General features: G+C 39.7%; 1 protein-coding gene across 3 annotated transcripts in view; it reads left to right on the top strand.

Moving 5' to 3' along the window:
* Positions 1 to 19757, top strand: part of LOC109988283 (protein sidekick-1) — a 194673-nt gene that overhangs the window by 133707 nt on the left and 41209 nt on the right. For all 3 annotated transcript variants that reach the window (XM_065956112.1, XM_020639724.3, XM_065956106.1), the window contains 5 exons: positions 793 to 940; positions 7208 to 7348; positions 9743 to 9924; positions 14469 to 14584; positions 18642 to 18837. In XM_065956112.1, coding sequence (XP_065812184.1) covers positions 793 to 940; positions 7208 to 7348; positions 9743 to 9924; positions 14469 to 14584; positions 18642 to 18837 — 783 coding nt within the window. The remainder of the gene's footprint in view (positions 1 to 792; positions 941 to 7207; positions 7349 to 9742; positions 9925 to 14468; positions 14585 to 18641; positions 18838 to 19757) is intronic.

Genomic DNA, 19757 nt, shown 5'->3' with positions numbered 1-19757 from the left:
GACACAAGCTCGTTTACAAGTGGCAGACATATGGAAGATTTTGTTCCTACATAAATGTAAATCCAGGTTCCCTATAAATAAAGTGATTGTCGTCACTTTATTGGCGTCTCTCTCTCTCCCCCCCCCCCCCCCCCCCTCCTCCTCCTTCCTCTGTCTTTCTCCCTCTGTCTGTCCCAGATGTTTTAGCAGCAGGCTGGCTCTTTGCCAAATGAGCAATAGAGGAGGAGAGAGAATAGAGAGGGATTGAGGAATAGACTGACAGCAGAAACAGATTAGAGAAGGGGGCTTTACGGTCGCTCTTTCTCCTTCTGTGCGTTAAAGGGAAGAGGTACATGAACATTACATGTAGAGCCAGTTTTGTATACTATTTGAGAAAGAATGGGCCCTTACAAAAAGAGAATGTCTTTTCCTGTCAGATAATGGCCCCAATGCACACACTTTACACACACACTAAATAGCACACGCACTATTCTTCTCACTGACACAGATGCACATTCGGCTGTTGCTGTGATTGTTTTTTATTTATCTGTGGCAGGAAAACTTTCCAAGATGAGATGAAAACTATATCCAGAAGCTTCTTTAATAATCCTTCTCTTCCCTTTAACTTTCTTCCTTGTTCCATCTTAAGGTCCTTTTTTTTTTTTGTTTTGTTAAATTTTTCTCAAATGTATCCCCCCTTGTTTCTGCTTTCTCTACTTGCATGTTTTATCTGTCCTGAATGTCCCAGTGTCTCTTGTTTGTCCTGCTTCAGCCTGATTTTATCAGCTTCTAATCTCTGTGTCTTCGGTCTAGACTCCCCGTGGAAGGTTTACTTATCAGAGGTCGATCCTGCGGTGACTGAGATATCGGTGGGTGGGCTTACACCTGCCAGGACCTATCAGTTCAGACTCTGTGCTGTCAATCAAGTGGGCCGGGGTCAGTACAGCGCAGAGACACAGAGGTAAGAGTGTTACATATGCATTCTGGCGAACATGAAGTTCTCTCGCCTTAGCTTTTTTGTACACACACTTCACAAAACATCTTGTGAGACACACTGCCATTTCGCTAATGTGGTCTAAAAAAGCATGAAACCACTTTTTTTTGTTGAACACACTGGGAAGTGTGTGAAATAGAGAATTGTTTAAGCCTGTTCCATCACTGTGAAATAGACTCGGTCACAGTGACTCACACAAACTGGGAAAGAATAAAGTGGAGCTTTTCTACATTTAAAAAGGCACCGTGTATGCACACCCACACTCTAATTTGTGTATCTAAGTACACGTGTGTGTGTGCGTGTGTGCGTGTATGTGTGTGTGTGTGTGTGCGTGTGCGTGTGTGTGTGTGTGTGTGTATTTATGTGTGTAACCTGAACAAGGCTAGTGACACAGGACTAAGAATAGCGATTAAACAGGGATTGATGCTAACAGATTAAGCAGCCATTATGTTGAAAATCTATTTCCTTTGCAATGAGCAAATCATATTCATCTTATCCATGCTGTAGACGTCTCTGTGAGTGTGTGTAGACATGTGTGTATTACCCCTGCAAATATCCTTTTTATAGCATATGATGATCTGAACGGTGAAAACAACTGTGCGACTGTGAGTGGGTGATTTGGCCTGAAAAATTAATGGATCCTGTTCAGATGTTTTAATGTTGGGTATATGTGTATTTGTTTGTAATTTTATCCCAAGAGATATACTAGAGGTGGTAATTATGACGCCTTACAACTGTTGGAACTGGATTGAGTGAAAGAGGGTGGCAGGCCTCTTAACAATTTTTTGCCCCCGAATAGACACATTCCAGCAACACAACACTTGTGCATTCATTATAAGGTTGACGCACACGCACACTCACTCACACTCCTACACACCCACACAAACATTGTATTTTGTCTGGCAACAGTCAGTGACCATAGGCAGACGCCAGCTGTTATGCTGCCAAATCCACTCTGTGCAACATCAGCAGCTGTGAACGCTGCATCACACATTCACACAACTTGGATAACACTCTTCTCCTACTTTCTTTTCTCCCTTTTTTCTGAGCTCAAAATTTTCCTCACTTATCCTCTTCTACCTTTCTGCATCATTATTCTTCTCCTTCCTCTTCCTCTCTTCTTCTTCTCCTACTTCTTTTTCTCCATGTACAGTGTGTGTCCATCCTCATCCACAGTCAGTAGCTGGTTGAGAGAGGCACTAGTGAATAGATTGGATTTATACTCACTGGCAGACAGACAAGTCATCACTGGTCAGTGTATCAGAGCAGATGGATACGTTTCTTCTTCAGTGTTTGTCTCATACGTAATCACCCGTTCTTTGGGATTCATCTGTTGGATGTTTGCCTGGATAACACATACACACACACTCACGGGCAGTTGCCAAGGTGTGTGCTGCACTTCACACACAATGAGAGGGATTTAGAGGAAAATGTCCTGCAAGAGCTCAGAACTCCAAATGAAAAGTATGACAAAATGCTGTAATGTGCGCAGCGAAAGGGATTGTGGTGTAGAGGGAAGAGGAAGCTTGTAATATTGATGACAAATAGCCTTTATTAAAGTTTGAAACTCCAGCTGCTTCCACAATCTCCTATTTTGTTCTTGCTCTTGTTAGGATCTTTATCATACCCCTCTCCCCCATACACACACACACACACACACACACACACACACACACACACACACACACACACACACACACACACACACACACACACACACACACACACACACACACACACACACAAACAATTCAATTACGGGTTCCCTAAGCTCAAAGAAAAATGTGTCCTGGGAGATGGACATGCATTAAGGGGGTGAATGGTCATCAAAGCTGGAAAACATTGCCTCTAAAAGCAAAAAACTGTCATTAAGAATCCAATTATGCCATCTGGCATGTCAAACACACGCACTTAGGCAGACACACACACACACAAACCAAGTCATTCCTATATGACCCCCACACACACCATTAACATCTTTACAGAGAAAGCATTAATAAAGGAAAGACAGATTATTCATAAAGCATCAAACTCAGAGCATCATCAGAACTTAAAAGCATCTGTCTTAAATTGCTTTGCTCTTATTTTACATTCCAGCTGTACAGAAAGCGCCAGAACACACTGGTCTTAAAATTAAGCCTTTAGGAGGTTCATAAGGAGCTTTAAAGATTTACGGGAGATTTTTTCCTGTGCGTTCCAACATTTGAATGTTGATTTATATATCTGTGTTTAACTGTGACAGGCTATTCTCAGAGAATCAGTCCTCTAGCATAAGGAGAGACGTATTGACACTATACTTTAGAGCAGAAAAATAAATAGAATTACAGAAAGAGGGCTTTGTCTGAACAGGCTTTAGCAGATTACAAAGAGCTAATTGTTTGTCCAGTAAAATGGAGGAGATAACAGGCACTTATTCAACTCGCTCAGCGTTTTCTTTGGCTATCAACACACGTAAAATGTAGCAGAAATAAAATGAAGGCTCATTCGTTTTATGGTGACTGATCTTGCTGTGTTTAAATTTGGGCAAAGACCTCGACGGTGAACATTTTGAAGAGAAGGACACGAGCTACAGCTGAGTTCTACATCTGATCTCTGTTGAATCAGACTCATCTCATTAATGCATGCTTTCCATCAAATATTTATTCGGAAGCTTTTTAACTGTTTTTAGGGTTGTAAAACACTCTTGCTGTGAACAGTTTTCAATATTAGCTGAAAAAATATATCATACTTAATCCAAGGATAACGTCAAACAAGGTCAAACTCAGTTATGACACGAGAATCTGAAAAAAAAGGTAATTTCTGATTTTGTAACTTAACCTACATTTTTATAAACCGCCTTTATCGTGTAGTGATGAAATATATACACAACTGAGACTGCTATTATTGCAGCAGCACACAAAAAAAGGTAACATTAACCTTATATGTGCAAACCATAAGCTTAATAAACAGAAACTTTCATTTTCTACTGTAGAGAAAGATGTGTTTCAGATGAGTTGGTTTTCTTTAAACAAAAGTATGAAAAGCTTTTATGAAAAATACATTCTATGAAACAGTTGTACATTTTCTTCATTAGCTGTGTTAATGAAATACCTTCAGAATAGCCTTTCAGCCTTTATTTCCAAACCATTTAACAGACCCACACCTGTCTCTGAAGTGTCTCAGTCAGTGTTGCAGGAATGAGTCATAACAAAAAGGGAATTATTTAGCATTTGTTCTGATTTGATTTTGGTGTGGTTTGAATGGGATTTTTCTGAAAATGTCTGAAATGCAACCTTGGGTCAACACAAGCTTGAGTCATTGTTATGTTTTGTTTCACAACATTTAAAAAAAAAAAAAAAAAAAAAAATCAATCCTCTCGCTTGCTCATGTTACATTAATATATTTTTATGTTTGTGATGTCAACCATACTGTCATTTTAGACACACCCTAGGTATTATAGACAGCTAAAAAATGTCCCCTGTCGAACCATAACTTATACTTCATAACTTTATCAAACGTATTGTTATATTTAGTAAGTTTATTGGACAAAAACACTACGTCTACATCTAAGCTCAAGACTCCTTAGTGTCACAGTCCGCTATTTGTACACTGTTTTAGCATCAGGCTAAACAACACAACTTTTAAAGCAGAGATGGGTTAGGGTTATACAGTTTCAGTCAAGAGGGATTAAGCTCATCTATCTATCTATCTGCTATACATCGTGTCACATCTGGTTTCTATTTGATCTTATTTTTTCTTTTTATTTCCTCCTCTAGCCTAATGTTTGAATCCTGTGCTGAAAACGACAGAATTAAAGCACCATTACATTCCACAGACACATTGGTGTGTCTGTGGACTTAGTTAGAAAGCCAGTGGGCATTAAACTGTGGCGAATGACACAGATAAAAAAACTTTTCATAATTCCCACAGCATGAGGGCTCACAAAATACATGTCCCTCCTGCCTGGCTTTCTCTCACACACACAGGAAAAACAATTATTGCCTGCCGAAAACTGTCCTCTATTCCAGTATAACAGGGGACAGAAAGTGTGTAATACAGTGTTCAGAAAAAAAGTTTTGATATTTGCTGTTTTGTTTTGGGTTGCACTACACGTATAGGTGTTGGTATAAATGTTTTGAGGTGTTTGAGTGGATTTGTGTTGGTGTAAGAGTAGTGGGATTGAGGTTTTATATATTTAATCTCTTGTTAGAAGTTGATGTCCTCATGCTGAACCCACTGCATGAAATATTAACTCGGAAATGGGGTTGGAAGGGAATTAAAGCAATTCACTACAAGTTTCTGCTATCGAGAAAAGGTGTGTCAGTGTGCATTTGTGTGTGCTATATTTGTAGTCGAATAGTGAATGACCACATCTGTTTAGCACTGTAAGGGTGTGTGGGTGTTTGTGCAGCGGGAGTCTGTCTACATGCATTAATGTGCATCATCAATTTCAGTCAGAAGCACAAGCATAGTTGAGGATTATATATACCCCGCTTCCAGTCGGCTACACTAATGCCCATCTCATTCACACAAGGCCCATTAGCTTGTGTGTGTGTATGTGTGTCTACATGTGTATGATTGCTGCACCTGGTGCTGTCTGACAGTTGCCTAACCTAATGGAAGTAAAGCACAGCTGTAAAACCACTGGCCTGTGTTGTATATCCGCCTGCGCAAGTCTCCAGCTAACAGCTTTCGCACCACCCCTGCTTTCACACAAACACACACACACACACACACACACACACACACACACACACACACTAATATGTATCCACACACATTTATGAGCACCTACAGATTCAGACACAGAAATACAGAGAGTGGTACCACAGCTAATGGCTCAATAGCTCATAGGGAATCATTCAGCAAGACATGGAGCACAGAGACGAAGTGGGGAGGGGGGGATCGGAGGGATGTAAATCTGCAGACATAATCCATGGAAGGGAAAAGACCATCGGATATAACAGTGTGTCTTAAGCTGGGGGGTGGGGGGGGTGGATTTCTTTGGTGTGTTTATATGTGTGTGTGACCACATATGACTCTGATTATGTTTACTGAGCTGCTTAGAGTAGAGCCAGAGGCCGACCAGCTCAGCCTGTGTGCTTCACCAACCATGAGAGGGCTGAGAGCTTTGAACACGGTCGGAGTTTTGAAAGGGAGGTTACCGAGAAGAAGGGAAGAGGGGGCGATGAGTAAGAGATAGAAGGATCAAATAATTGAGGCCAAAGGACATGGTGGATGAAAGGTGAAAGTTTTTCGGATGGGAGGAAAAAAGATTAAAAAGAGACCAAAATGTTACAGGAATGATTCCGAACAAAAAATAAAGGAAACTAAGAGATGGGCGCTCTACACCTCAGCTTCTATTGATTTAACTATCTTTTTCTGACACATTATCCAGCTACTCTACAATGGGATGTCGTATAAGGGTTGAATTTGAGAAAGTATCAAGATAATGACTGTCAGCGCATACACAGAACAAAAAAGAAGGTAATTTGTTGATCGAACCTGCCAGAGAATAAGCTGCAATAGTGACTTAACTTCAAGTGAATTCATGAAGGCGTACTCAGAGTGATGTGTTAAATGTTTGCCTCAGCAGCAGCCGCTGTTGGTTTCTGATAAATGGAAAACATAGCCAGAGATGAAAAGGAAACGCACTTAATGAAATTTTCAAGACACAACAGGAGAATGAGAGTGTCGAGACATGAGGCCACAATTGTTTACCAATTTATCAGAGCTGGTTAAGTTGTTATTAAACTCTATAATAAGTTGAAGACCCATCCTGTGCATCTCTTTTGACAAATATGATGATTTTTTTTGTAGACAAACCGACCTTCAGACTCAAAAAGATGAAGATACTTTATGCATTCAAACTATTGCGTAGAGAATCTTTTCAACTGTTATTTGTAGACAGGCTGATCTCAAGACTTGAAAAGATGAAGGTACTCCAAGCCTTCAAACTGGTTTTCAGTCTTTTTACATATTATACAGCTCCGTGTGAACTGTTCATATTAAAGTGACATGTTAGACTGCACAAAAAAACGCCTTAACTTCTTTAGTGATACTGATGCTCTCATTACAGGAGGTCTAATAATCTTAATCAGACTCATTTGTCTCTCTTTGTTTTTCTCTTTTTTTCCTGTGTGTGTGATTGTGTCTGTGTGTGTGTGATTGTGTCTGTGTGTGTGTGTGATTGTGTGTGTGTGTGTGTGTGTGTGTGTGTGTGTGTGTGTGTGTGTGTGTGTGTGTGTGTCTAAGATTGATGCTGAGGGAGGAGGCACCCAGCGCTCCTCCAAAGAACATCGTGGCAAGTGGGCGGACAAACCAGTCCATCATGGTTCAGTGGCAGCCCCCTCCAGAGCAGCAGCTCAACGGGGTCCTCCGAGGATACGTGCTCAGGTATGCGGGGGGGGGGGGGCCACACAAATACTGTACACAACATTTACCTGCTAAGTGTTAAAATATTTCATCTGAAAGTTGCCCTTAAATGATCTGTTTTCCATGCAAACATATGAATATATTTGATCATTTAGAAAAAATAAAAGTCCACCCTAGCTCTCTGGGTAAGTGAGTAAACTACTGTAGTTGGTTACTCCTAAAGACCATGTCAGCACAAACCATAACCTCTTACACACCAGTTATTGTCTCATCTTTTAATATTGAGAATATAGATGGCTCTAATGTCTCGAGATAAAAAGTGACTTGAAAATGTATCTTCCAAGGAGCTCTGGATGTTATTTATTTCCATAAAAAAACAACCTGACTCCCAAGTAATAGTGTTAAAATTACGTTGGTTATCATGATTAACTATTGATATTTAGCGTTTAACCAAGATTAACAGTTGTAATTGTTTGACAGCCCTAATATAAATATATATACAGTATAGATAGAGGTAGATGGATATAGACAATCAGGACTAGCAATCTCAATTATTACGATGAGTATTGTTTTCTAAATGAAACAACTATATACTGTTTACTTGCATCCTTAGTGTGGAGAATGTCTTGTGTAAAAACATTTTTGTATCTATGAATGTTAAAGGGGTCATATTATGCTTTTTCTGGTTTTATATGCCCTTTAGTGTGTTTTCCAAGTGTCCTGTGCATGTTTAGGCGCATCTATGTGCAAAAATACAAAGTCTGCGGAAACACGGCTTCTCCTACCTCCTCCTGTTAGCTGTAGCATTAGCTGCATATAACGCTCGGTTCTAGCCCCCCTCGATAAAAATTTGCCAGTGTGACGTCTTGTCAGTGTGAGATCACTGATCTAAGCCCATTGGCTCATTGTGGCAAGCCCAGCAGCTCATGTTGCAGGCCCATTAACTTCTGTAGCACGCCCACGATATGCCGTAGCCTGCGGTAGCACAGTAGTGCTAAGGTGCTAATGTTTTTGCTCTGCTCGGATCCAAAGTGGCTGCATTCCCAATATGGTAAAAGGGGCGTGACATTTCCGAGAACCGTGCTGAGCGACTGACCAATTACGGCAGAGCCAACAGGCCGACCAATCAGATCAGACTTGGCACACGTGGGGACTCTGAACGTGGGCACTTCAGAGCCTTAGAGAGAGTCAGAAGTGAGCCGGTGCATGGAGCGGCAGTACATGAAAACAGACACTTTTTTCAAACTTTAGCTATTGTGAACATACTTTAGTAGGTACATAGATTAAATATACGAACCCCAAAAAGGGCATAATATGACCTCTTTAAGGTTGGTGGAAATAAACATTTCTTCATTTGTCTCCTTTTCTCTTTATCTAATATATAACCTCAGACATTCAAGATGTTGTGTCTGGCCTTGGTCAGATATCTCTCCCTGTGTCGAATATGTGTGACATGCCGAGTGCAATCAAACTGTCATCAGCTGCCTCACTCAAATTTGCATATAATTGTCGTCAGGTCTTTATCCTCATTCAATGTGTTATCTGACTCCACTCGAGAAATCAGTGGAAAATAGAGAGCGCTCTTATGCATCCTCACTGTATCATTCCAGCTTACGCCCTCCCCTCCACCTCCTCCTTCCTCTGATGTGAGTGTCAGTGTGTCAGGTTGAAAGGGAGGAAACAGGGTTATCTCCCCCACTACAGAGCAGCCCTGTCAGCCTCCAGCGCTCCCTCGCTTTGTAGGTCTCTGTTTGTGTGTATGTGTGTATATATATACAGTATGTGTGTGTGATGGAGCGCTGACTCAGCCTGAAAAACATCTGAATATCCAGTTACAGTGAATCGGCTCCATATTAAAACGCTGACATGTGGATTATTACTCCATCAGATATGTACAATACCTCTGTGGTATTACACTCCCTGTCTCGTCGGGTCATATATCGTCTTAAGTGGACATTTATATCACCTCTACTAAAGCAAAGGCCTTGAAGGTGCACTATTTAGAGATGTCTACAAGGCATTGGAAGGTTTTTATTCTTCAGGGATTCTGACATAAATCAGGCGACTTCACACAATGGAAATGTTTTAGTCAGGTTTGTTTGCCTGCTGGGGAAGTATTTCTATGACTACATTTAGTTATATTGCTCAGTTTAACTGACTTCTTTTGGCTTTGCATATAAATGTAACAGCAGCAATTTTGGAGTTATTTTCTCACCCAAAGGCACTTTTAACATGGGTAGGAAGAGCCACGAATTGAAAATCAACACCTTAAAGTAAAGCCTGATATTTTTCCACAATTTGAGCTAGAGCGGTATTACTGTGCATATACAGTAGCAGTGTATTGACATGTATCTGTATTGACTCAATCAACCTTTGTTACCTTCCTTATGTTGCTCCGTGTTTGCGCGTGTTTAGGTACCGTCTGGCAGGGCTGCCAGGGGACTACCAGGAGAAGAACATCAGCAGCCCAGAGACTAACTACTGTCTGCTGAAGGAACTGATCATCTGGACACAATACCAGATCCAGGTGGCTGCGTATACTGGAGCGGGCCTGGGAGCCTACAGCAGTCCTGTTACAGAGTACACTCTTCAGGGAGGTGAGTAAAAACACACACACACTTATATATAATCTTATTTCTTCCAGTCAAAAGACTTCAAAAGTTTTTCAGTTGGTTTGATACAACAGAAAGATATTTTCTCATTCTTCGTAACCTTTTTCAGATGTTTTTTTCCACATTTTGGCAAATGACTTGGCACATTTATTTTCAACTCAAACATACATTGGCAGTATACATCTTGTAATCTACATAGGTTGTTACTTTCAGTAGAGTTTCTTTCCTTTTTTGAACGTAGTCCAAGAGTCAAAATCTCCAGAAATCTCCAGAAAAAACATTTGACATGGAGGTACCATGAAGACTGCTTAAATGAGAAGTTAATTGACATCCAAACAGAAAGAAGCAACAATATGTCCATCTAGTCCCAGCACTGTGGCCACATGTTGTTGCTAAAGAACATTGCTGCATGTTTAGACCTCAGTTTTATTGTCACTGTATATTTATTGGTATCGATAAGCTACATGTTTCTTTTGTGCAGTGCAGTGTTTCAGTTATTCCCTGTTGACTGTACTGTGTTGGTTTGTTTAACCATTGCAGGAGAATGTACTGTGAAGGGCAAATCAAAGTCTGGACTTTTTAAATCAATGTCTGAACAGTTTTCATTTTTGATAAAACCAAAAAGTAGAATTCAATTAGTTTCACCAAAACAATCTGTTACAGTACGCATTGAATGAGAGTGAAAATGAGAAGGACTGGACTGTTTGGAAATGAAGAAATAAAGACCACACACTAAGGGCCTATGGTACACCAGGTGCAAAGCATCTATTTTGCCCTTGAGGCAGTTGTTATATGCTCATGTTGTTAAAAATATAGAACGAACTTTCACCCCTGTTAGTGCACGGGGGTAGGTCTGTTTTAAAACGAGGTGTAGTCAGTTGCAAAGCTGGCACATTCCTATCTTGAGGACGCACAAAAAGACTGTGTCCTGAAAGATGGTGTGCTCACAATGCATTTCTACTGAGCTTGTTCCGCAAACACAGGATGCACAACAGCGCATCTACTCCACTGTTTAATATCAGTGCGTTTGCTTATGCATACAAATGTATTTATTAATGGAACAGAACGCGTGGAGAGGGAAAGCTTTTGCACCTTCTGTCTAATCCGTGCAGAAGCAAACACACTAACATGCTCTCATGCAACAGAGAGTTGGACTTATAATATTTCTTATACATAACGAAGAGTGCCACCGACAATATAGAACCCAGATATTTATACAGACTGCCCAGTGTCCCCTACACACACATTAGAGAAATGCGTAGTAGAGAAAATAGAGTGAGTAAATCGATGTTTATGGCCTACCTTTCTTTGATGTTGAGCACACAGAACATTACTTAAATCCTGATCCTTTCTCTGTGTCTGGAGAGTTTGATTATTAAGGAGGTAACACTTGTGTGTCTCACGGAACACGGAAATGTTCACAGAAACTTTTTCTGACTTTGTGGGAATAAGTCAGCAAAGTATTACTTCAGTTCACCATTAGCATATTTAATATAGTGTCCTTTGTGTGTTTCATGTGTTCATGGGGCACAATGAGAAGAGAGAAGTTAAATGAGCTGGACTGAGTTTAACTAAAAACTGTCTTTTAACAGTGTTTTTCTGCATTTATGAGATATTTTGGAAAATGATCTTTAGAGCTGAGAAATGTAAAAATGCTGTCACAGAGTGAAAGAAGCTATTCCCTGTTTCTTGAGTCCTTAAAGGTAGAGTCAGTAGCATTGTTTGCAACTTGTGAACAGGGCCCCTCCTACTGGGCTCATCCCCACCAGAAGCGCACGTCCACTGCAGGATGTAGTGTGTACGTTTATTGCCTGTGACTACACTGCAAGCTACTGCACACTAGCACAAGCTAACCGTCGGTGTTTGGCACCTGCCTGTCCAACAGAAACAAGGCTAGCTCCGCGTTGGCAGCTGAAAGCTAACCCAAGGTTCACCCGCGTTTTGGTACAAGCTTTATCCACTTGCTAAATAAATAGACCATCCTCAACTATCTTTACTTCTCTGTGAATCAATCAAATGACTAAGGCCACAGTCACACTCGGATGCAGCATCACCGCAGGCTCTGCGACAGGATGAGGCACTCAGCTTTGAGAGGAGCCAATTTATGCAGTTCAGACTTGTGTTAAAGGTCCCCTTAGGCTTCCCCTCAAAGGCATCAAGCTGTAACCAGTTGGGAGGGGACTCAGGGGACGACCAAAGCCATGCTGGAGGGCTACATCTCCATCTGGCCAAAGAGCACTGAGGGATGCTGGAGAATTCCAGAAAGTTTGAAGGGAAAGATTGCCGAGATAAATCTATTAATTCACAAGTAACAGAGAACAAATGTAGGACTGTAATTCAAAAATGCATGCAGAGGTAGTGAAAAAGAACAAATGTCATTGACAACAGTAAAGGAAGGGGAAGCTGTCGTCGGGCTAAATCTCCTTTAAGCACGTGCTCTTTTCTTCCTGACTTTTATTCCTACTGTATATAATCATTATTACTGATAGGCTGAGTTACACACACATACGCACACACACACACATGCATATAAAACTCACAGTCATTATTACAAGAGTTGAGGACAGGTTTATAGACTCGGGAGAGGGAGTCAGGCTCATTAATTATTCTAATGTGGTTTAAAGGGAGTAGCTGCGATGGATTGGACATTTTCTCCCTCTCACTATCTCAGAGAGGACGTGGGGTGAACTCCATGCGAGACTCTGATAATGCTGCTCTTCTCTGGATCTGTGGCATATATGCGCATACTAAGAATCTCCCAGAGGACAGAGTTTAGTGTTTTATCTGTAGCTGTGAGCTGTTAGGGGGTAAGAAGCCAGTCCCCAGGAGAACAGTCGGCAAGGAAAGGGGAGTAGAGAGCATCTTTAACATCAATTAATCTTCCGTCTCCCTCTCTGTCTTGTCATATTTGGGTTCTCTTTCTGTCTCACTATCTCTTTCTTCCCATTAGCTCACTGGTATTTGTTGGGGGGTTTTACATTTTTCACTCTGCATTCCCTCCTCTTGCTGTGTGTTTGTGTCTTCTTGCCTCTTTGGCTCAAATTTAAGATGTAAAGGGCATTCCCATCATGCAACAGTGCATGATCACTCTTTGGCTTTTTAGCTTCAGCATAAACCCCTTACAGTGTAATCACCGTAACGTGTGCCCACAGACACAAACACACAAATATACACACTTGAGTTAACACTCTCATACGCCACAGTCACAGTCTCTGGCTTTAATGTCGTCATGCATCCTCATGTTGATAGATTCCACACGAGCATTGAGAGTATCTAGTACTGTCAGAAGTGGAATATTAATCAGAAAGTCAATTAAACATACAACCTTGGAGTGAAATAAATAAATAATATGCAATGTATATTCAACACTTCCCTTGTAAGACATTTCCCATCTTATCTCTGAGAACACTGTCTTCTCTGTCTCTGTCTCTCTCTCTCTGGTGGATGATGAAAGCCTCTGCCAAGTTTATATGCTTTTCAAACAGACTTCTTGCTATTCTTCTATTTACTCAATGAATGATTACGACTCTGTTTTTGTTTGTCTGCAGTTTCTTACTGTTGAACATTTTTATTGTGGAGTCTTTGAACTGAGATTCACATTTTAAACACAGGAAAAATAGAGAGCTAGTTTACCATTGACTGTGAGGAGCATTATTGATTTTTCTCTCCTCAAAGTTTAGTTGGTACCAAAAAGGTACCAATAGAGCATCAACATTCTCCCATACAATAGCAAACAAAATGCTTATTTACTATATATATAGGAGGATAGATAATTCTATAGACTTAAGAGGGACTGGTTATGAAGTTAAGTCAAACTTAAGGTTTGTGAGATTTTCTTTCAAGCTTTATTCATTCTGAGGATTCAAATCCATGATATCTTCACCTATTTTTAGTAATAAATAATATCAATATAGAACAAATTAAACAAGTACTGTATCTTAAACATGGTACTTCTTAGACAGTAACAATAGCATAATATGCAGTTTCATAAGTATGTGTATACGTATACAGGTAGACAGGACTGCTTAGTGATTTGGCTACAGGACTGAACCAATAGATCAAATGAGCCATCTACATTTCTGTCTGTCCTCTTGGGGTCTCTGACTACAAAACTTAATAGATTTAATTCATAATCTTAGCTGTCTTTATGAGCCATCATTGTTAACAACCAGTCACTGTAGGGCAGTAATCCAATCTCACTCAGTCATTCGAAAATGATATTATGCAAACCAGGTGCATGCAAAATACATTTTAATGAGGAGTACTTTTGCAGCAGTGTTTCAGTGTAGGTTTGGCATTTAATTTTGCAAGCCTAGCAGATTTTTTTTGTTTTTATCAAAGAACTTAATCTCAACATAAAAAATGCAAATGTGTCTCTTTTAGATATTAATATCAGTACGTGAAGCTTTGGGCTCCCAGTTTGAAACTTCCTACTGTCTTTTTTTCTAAGTACCGGTATGTCTCATTGTCTCTCTTTCCTTCTTTGTGAATCCACTGCAGCTAAATGTTTCGTGTTTTCGTTTGCTTAGTTCCCACAGCCCCTCCACAAGAAGTGGAAGTTGTAGCTATCAACTCAACAACCATCCGCTTCACCTGGAACCCTCCACCTCAGCAGTTTATTAATGGCATCAACCAGGGATACAAGGTACAGTAAGCCTCTGAAGGAGGTATGTGTGTCTGTGGGTGTGTTTTTCAAGACCTTATACAGTACAACTCTAATTTGAAAAATACTTATTTTATGTTACATGTTTGTGGAAAGTTCAACAAAATAGAAGATATGTTTCTGCTCTCTTTTAGGAAAATATTTTATTTCCATTTTTTTATTTGACAATGAATTACATCACAAGTACAGTACAATACAGTACAAGTACAGTAGAAGACAGAACAAAAAGACTAAGACAACAAGAGTAGTGGGGCTGCCAGTGTATGTATGGTTGCATAAGAAGTATTTCAAAAGTAGTCCTACCTGTGGCTTCTTTCCTGCATGTCGTTCTCCACTCTCTGTGTCCCTGATTTCAGATTGTGTCCACTGTTCTATCTCTACAATACAGGCATTCAAAGCCCAAAATAAATCTTCAAAAAAAAAAAATTGTAGCCAGGCAGGTAGGGTCTCAATTGATGTGGGTGGTAAGGTGGATAAGACACTATGCCACAAAATTTTCCCAAACTCTCTTGAATGTACTCTTTGTATAAGGTTTGTGCAGTTGTAGTCTTTCCATTTGTATAACAGACATCATGCCCTTAAGCCACTGCAGGAAGCAGGGTGGTGAGGTAAACTTCCAGATTCAGCAGGACAACCTCTATTTTATCTTTCAATATGTGCACGATCTCACCTGTACTATGTATGATACATTGAAATCTTTCAGTTTTGCTCATCAATTACCAGGCATTCTTTCTCGTTCATGTTTTTTCATGATCAAAATGTTGTTTTAATCATCCTTCAAGAATCGTCTTTATATAAAAGCAGCTTTTGTCTTGGTACTATAAAGATACTGATACTGACTATGCAGTACTGCTACGGAGACAACAAGTCCTATCCTAATACTAAGCCCACGACTCATGAAGCACCAAATCATTAGTCAAATAAACAGCCTTTACAAAATAATAATCCAGACACTCTCAACATTTCCTTCATTAATGATTCTATATAAGTCAGAGCAAAAAAAAAAGATGCTTAAAAATATATTTTCCTCTGTGTGCATGGGTCTGAGCAAATGTTTTATGAACTGTTTTAACCTCCCCTGATCTTTAATCTGAGAGGTCATGTCCCAAGATGCACTGCTTTGCTCTTGTTTACCCATATCCTTAGCTGAGCCAAATGAGGGATCAGCTCTATGTGGAAATGAAGCGGAATGACGAAGGTTTAAGTAAAAAAAAAAAAAAATAGAGAGGATTAAATGGGGAGAGGAAGAAGAGTTGATAAAATAAGGAGCAAGGGACTGAAGCGAAATAAAAGATAATAAATAAAGCAGGATAATAGGGAGCAGAGCAAGAGCAAATAATGAATAGCGCGAGTGATCTTTATGTACTAGTTCTGGTATGTGATTTATTTTTCTCCTTGTGCGGACAAACCCCAGAGGAGCTTATTAGCATGACAAAGAAAACACATCACATGTTTGCTTTGCATCACTGGATCTGTGTGTGTTCTGGAAAGGGGTGAATGTTTATATCATTGTTGGCTGATAAAAATACCGTATGGCTTTCCATCTGTGTGATGTGTTGGTCTAAAGTCGTCTCTGTGTAGCAGCAGGTACCACTCCAAATCAGTGGGGCCTCACTTGGATGCTGTGCACATGTGGGTGTGTGTTTGAGCGTGTTGTGCTGGTTAGAGGACATTAGATATTGATATTAATTAAAAGAGGACATGAAGCAGGGCCAATTTCATCTCATCCCCAACAGCTCACTGACTGTATACAAAACCCTTTGTAACATAACTCAACACTGATCATCTTAAGCAGAGCACAGGGGGCAACTTCTGAGGAGTTTCATGCTGTTTCAGATTTTCTGTTTATGTTGTATGATGGTTATTCAGTTTGATTTACTTCAGGTCAAATTACTTATTATATATGTATCTTTTTAATATGTTAATTATTTTGTATGTATGTATCTATTAGTCTGTCTGTCTGTTTATCTGTTTATCTTCCCTGCATGTTTGTTTTCTTACATTCTTACTACTACTTCTTACTTACTTGAAACTTAGGGGCCTAAATCATTCCTCAAGATTTAAAGAAAGGTTACATTAATTAATAAAAAATGTACTTACAGACAGTGCTTGTGCAGTTACTTGCCTAACATTGAATTATCTTTAAGTGTTTTCCAAAGACCTGATGTTATGTACAGTATGTCATGTGGCATTAGAATGATCAAACTGTTGTTCAGGATCCGTCTACCATAGTGTTGTATCAGTCTTTATATCAGGTCCACTTGGGATCATTTGAGAACTGTACTGGGTTCTCAAGCAGAGTTTGGGTTTTACATTGCAATCCGATTTGGTTCAGAACATTCCTGTTACTATAGAAACAGCACACCCAATCTTCCCTGCACCCTTTAAAAGTTGACTGGCATCAGTTGCTGGGGGGTGCCAGATCAGCACTCTTTTACTGCACTGTACTGTGCTGATAATAAATTACAATAGAAACCCTTACTTACCATGACAGGCTGGGTGCAGTGCGGCACCCTTAGGCAGAGAGAGAGAAGCAGCCACTCAACTGTCTCTGGATATCAAAGAATTTTTCTTAATAGGAGACCCCTTTGTTTTTGATTGGATGCCTGCTGCAGATTGTAGATATAATATAAAATAGTATTTACCATGAAACAGCTTTTACTCCTCCTTTACATTTATTTTCTTAGTGTATTTGGCGCTTTAAGTAACAGATCTCTTCAAAGTGGAATATGTGGTCAAAAAAATCACCCCTTGTTCCCTAATTTACCCCTTATAGTCTATTAAAGACACTGTTTACTCTGAAGTGAGCCACTCATTGAGAATGTGACTCCTATCATCATCATGTTACATCGTCACTTAAATGTGTTATACATGTTGTTTGGGGTTGTCATTAGTGTGTGCTTCTCTGTTTACATGTGGCTTTTTTGGATTGTTGATTGTTTGTACTGTTTTTAATTAATAGGCGTTAAAGAAGAAGCAACTAAACATGTTCAGCAGGAGTCCAATGCACCTTTCCCAACTTGGTCAATGAAAGTGTCAAATGTAACTTATCTTGACATATCTAACGGTCAATGTACAGTCTCATCATAGTCATTTTTACATCTATAAAATACAATACAAGCAATAGTGTTCATGAAGAAGACATTATCAACAATTAAGGAAATCATAATTCCTGTTTGGATTAATAAATTGTTCAAATATATCAAGCAAGTAAAGTTTGACATACTTTATATACTTTTGGATTTAACAATAATTACATTGCGCAGCATCACAGTCAATAAGTAAATCTTCTTGAGTTCCACGTAGGTGTGCAACAGTTGTTTCCGCTAGATTAGATACACTTCACATGTGGCAGTCAGTTGAGGATATTGTTAAGATGAGGCGCTCTCTTTAGTTTTGGGGATGATCATGTAATAATAGGGATTTATGGTGTACAAGGAATGTGTGGAAAGAAAAATAAACGAGTATAGAAAATGTTGATGCCTTGAGAGTTCAGGCAAAGCAATGAGTGAACAATGAAAGTATGGACGAATGTACTTTAAATTGAAGTTTACTTCAACTGATCATCCAACATGGTGTTTCTCCCCAGGCGCTGCTGTGACTGATAATGGCATGTCGACAAGTATTTATGTTGAGTGGAATTTTGAAATGTAAAATAAAGCATTGGTTTTGATTTGTTTGAATAGCACACTTTTAGCACAGCAACTTTTCTTGGTAAGATACATAGTCATTGATTTCTTATTTGTGTTCATTTTAAAATAGTATTTTCCACTTTAAACAATAATGACCAAAGGACCCTGGAGTATCAGAACAATTCAAAAGAAGTTGACCACAGCTCACTCAATTGTACAAATTAGTTTAATTTTAGAAATGCAGCCTGAATAATATGATTTGCGTTTGGTAGCCTGAAGCAAATACTGCTGAGTCAGAATAATGACTTAACAAAAAAAAAGTTGAAATATGTCACAAACAAATATCTTTCATAGATTCACAAATTACTGTAACCAACACCAGTAACCATCCCTCTCCTTTAAAACAGCTGATGGTGTGGCCAGAGCAGTTTCCGGAGGACGTGACTGTGGTAACCATCACACCAGAATATCCAGGTTCACGCCACACCGGATTAGTCAGCGGACTGCAGAAATTCACTTGGTACTACGGCTCCACCCTCTGCTTCACAACACCTGGAGATGGCCCCCGCAGCCCACCTGCCCTGGTGCAGACACACCAGGACGGTAAGTGCATGCTCTGGCGCACACACACACAATTTTGAGATGAATTAAACCAGAACAGAACACTCAATCAGCCTCCCCTGTGAATAAAATGAAAGTGTATTGACTGGCTCTATGTTCAGTCCAGCTGTTTCTGTCAGTGTGATACACTGCCTGTTTTCTCCCGAGCTCTCACTTTCTTTTTTCTCTTTTCTAATTCTTTTTTGTTATCAGTTTCCTCTCCACTCCCAGCCTTTTATTGAACTTCACTGAGCCTTTTTAAAGTCTTTTAAAAGGAGATTGATTTATATGTTTTCAGGCATACTGGTATTTATAGGCCACTGTTCCATTGATGAACTTATTTGCTGCCACTCCCAGTAGCATTACACATGCACACAGTTGCTTCGTCAAGTGAACACAATAGCCTATAGGCAGACAGACAAGCAATTATTACCAACCATTATTGAGTAGAAAGGGGATATAAGACGTCATGTGTACACTCACACACATTTGCACACACCGATTAACAGAAATATTGATTGGGTGCAGGGTGTGTTGCAGGGCTATCAGTGGGCGTAATTCTTGCTTGATGATAGCTTTTTGCGTGTGTGTGTGTGTGTGTGTGTGTGTGTGAGTGTGTTTGTGTGTGTGAGTGTGAGTGTTGTTGAATGTCTCAGATGAATAGCTTAATCGCTCTGCAGGGGAAGGGGTTTGAGAGCCATACATGCAATGAGAAACTACATGAATCCTTTCACCCGAGCATGTGGGTGTTGGTGAATACAGATGTGATGAGGAAGTGTAGTGGAAGTTAAATGTCATTACGTTAAGGGCTGCAAAAAAGGAAAAAAAAAAAAAGACTTTGTGTAGAGAGATGAGTATAAACTGCATTTCTAAAACGATTTAAATATTGATGAAGGGAAATTATAACGTACAATATCTTTAAA

Source organism: Labrus bergylta, chromosome 1 (genome assembly GCF_963930695.1).
Source record: "Labrus bergylta chromosome 1, fLabBer1.1, whole genome shotgun sequence".
Classification (NCBI taxonomy): Eukaryota; Metazoa; Chordata; class Actinopteri; order Labriformes; family Labridae; genus Labrus; species Labrus bergylta.
Note: the sequence above shows the minus strand (reverse complement) of the source record. Positions and strands in the feature narration are given on the sequence as shown.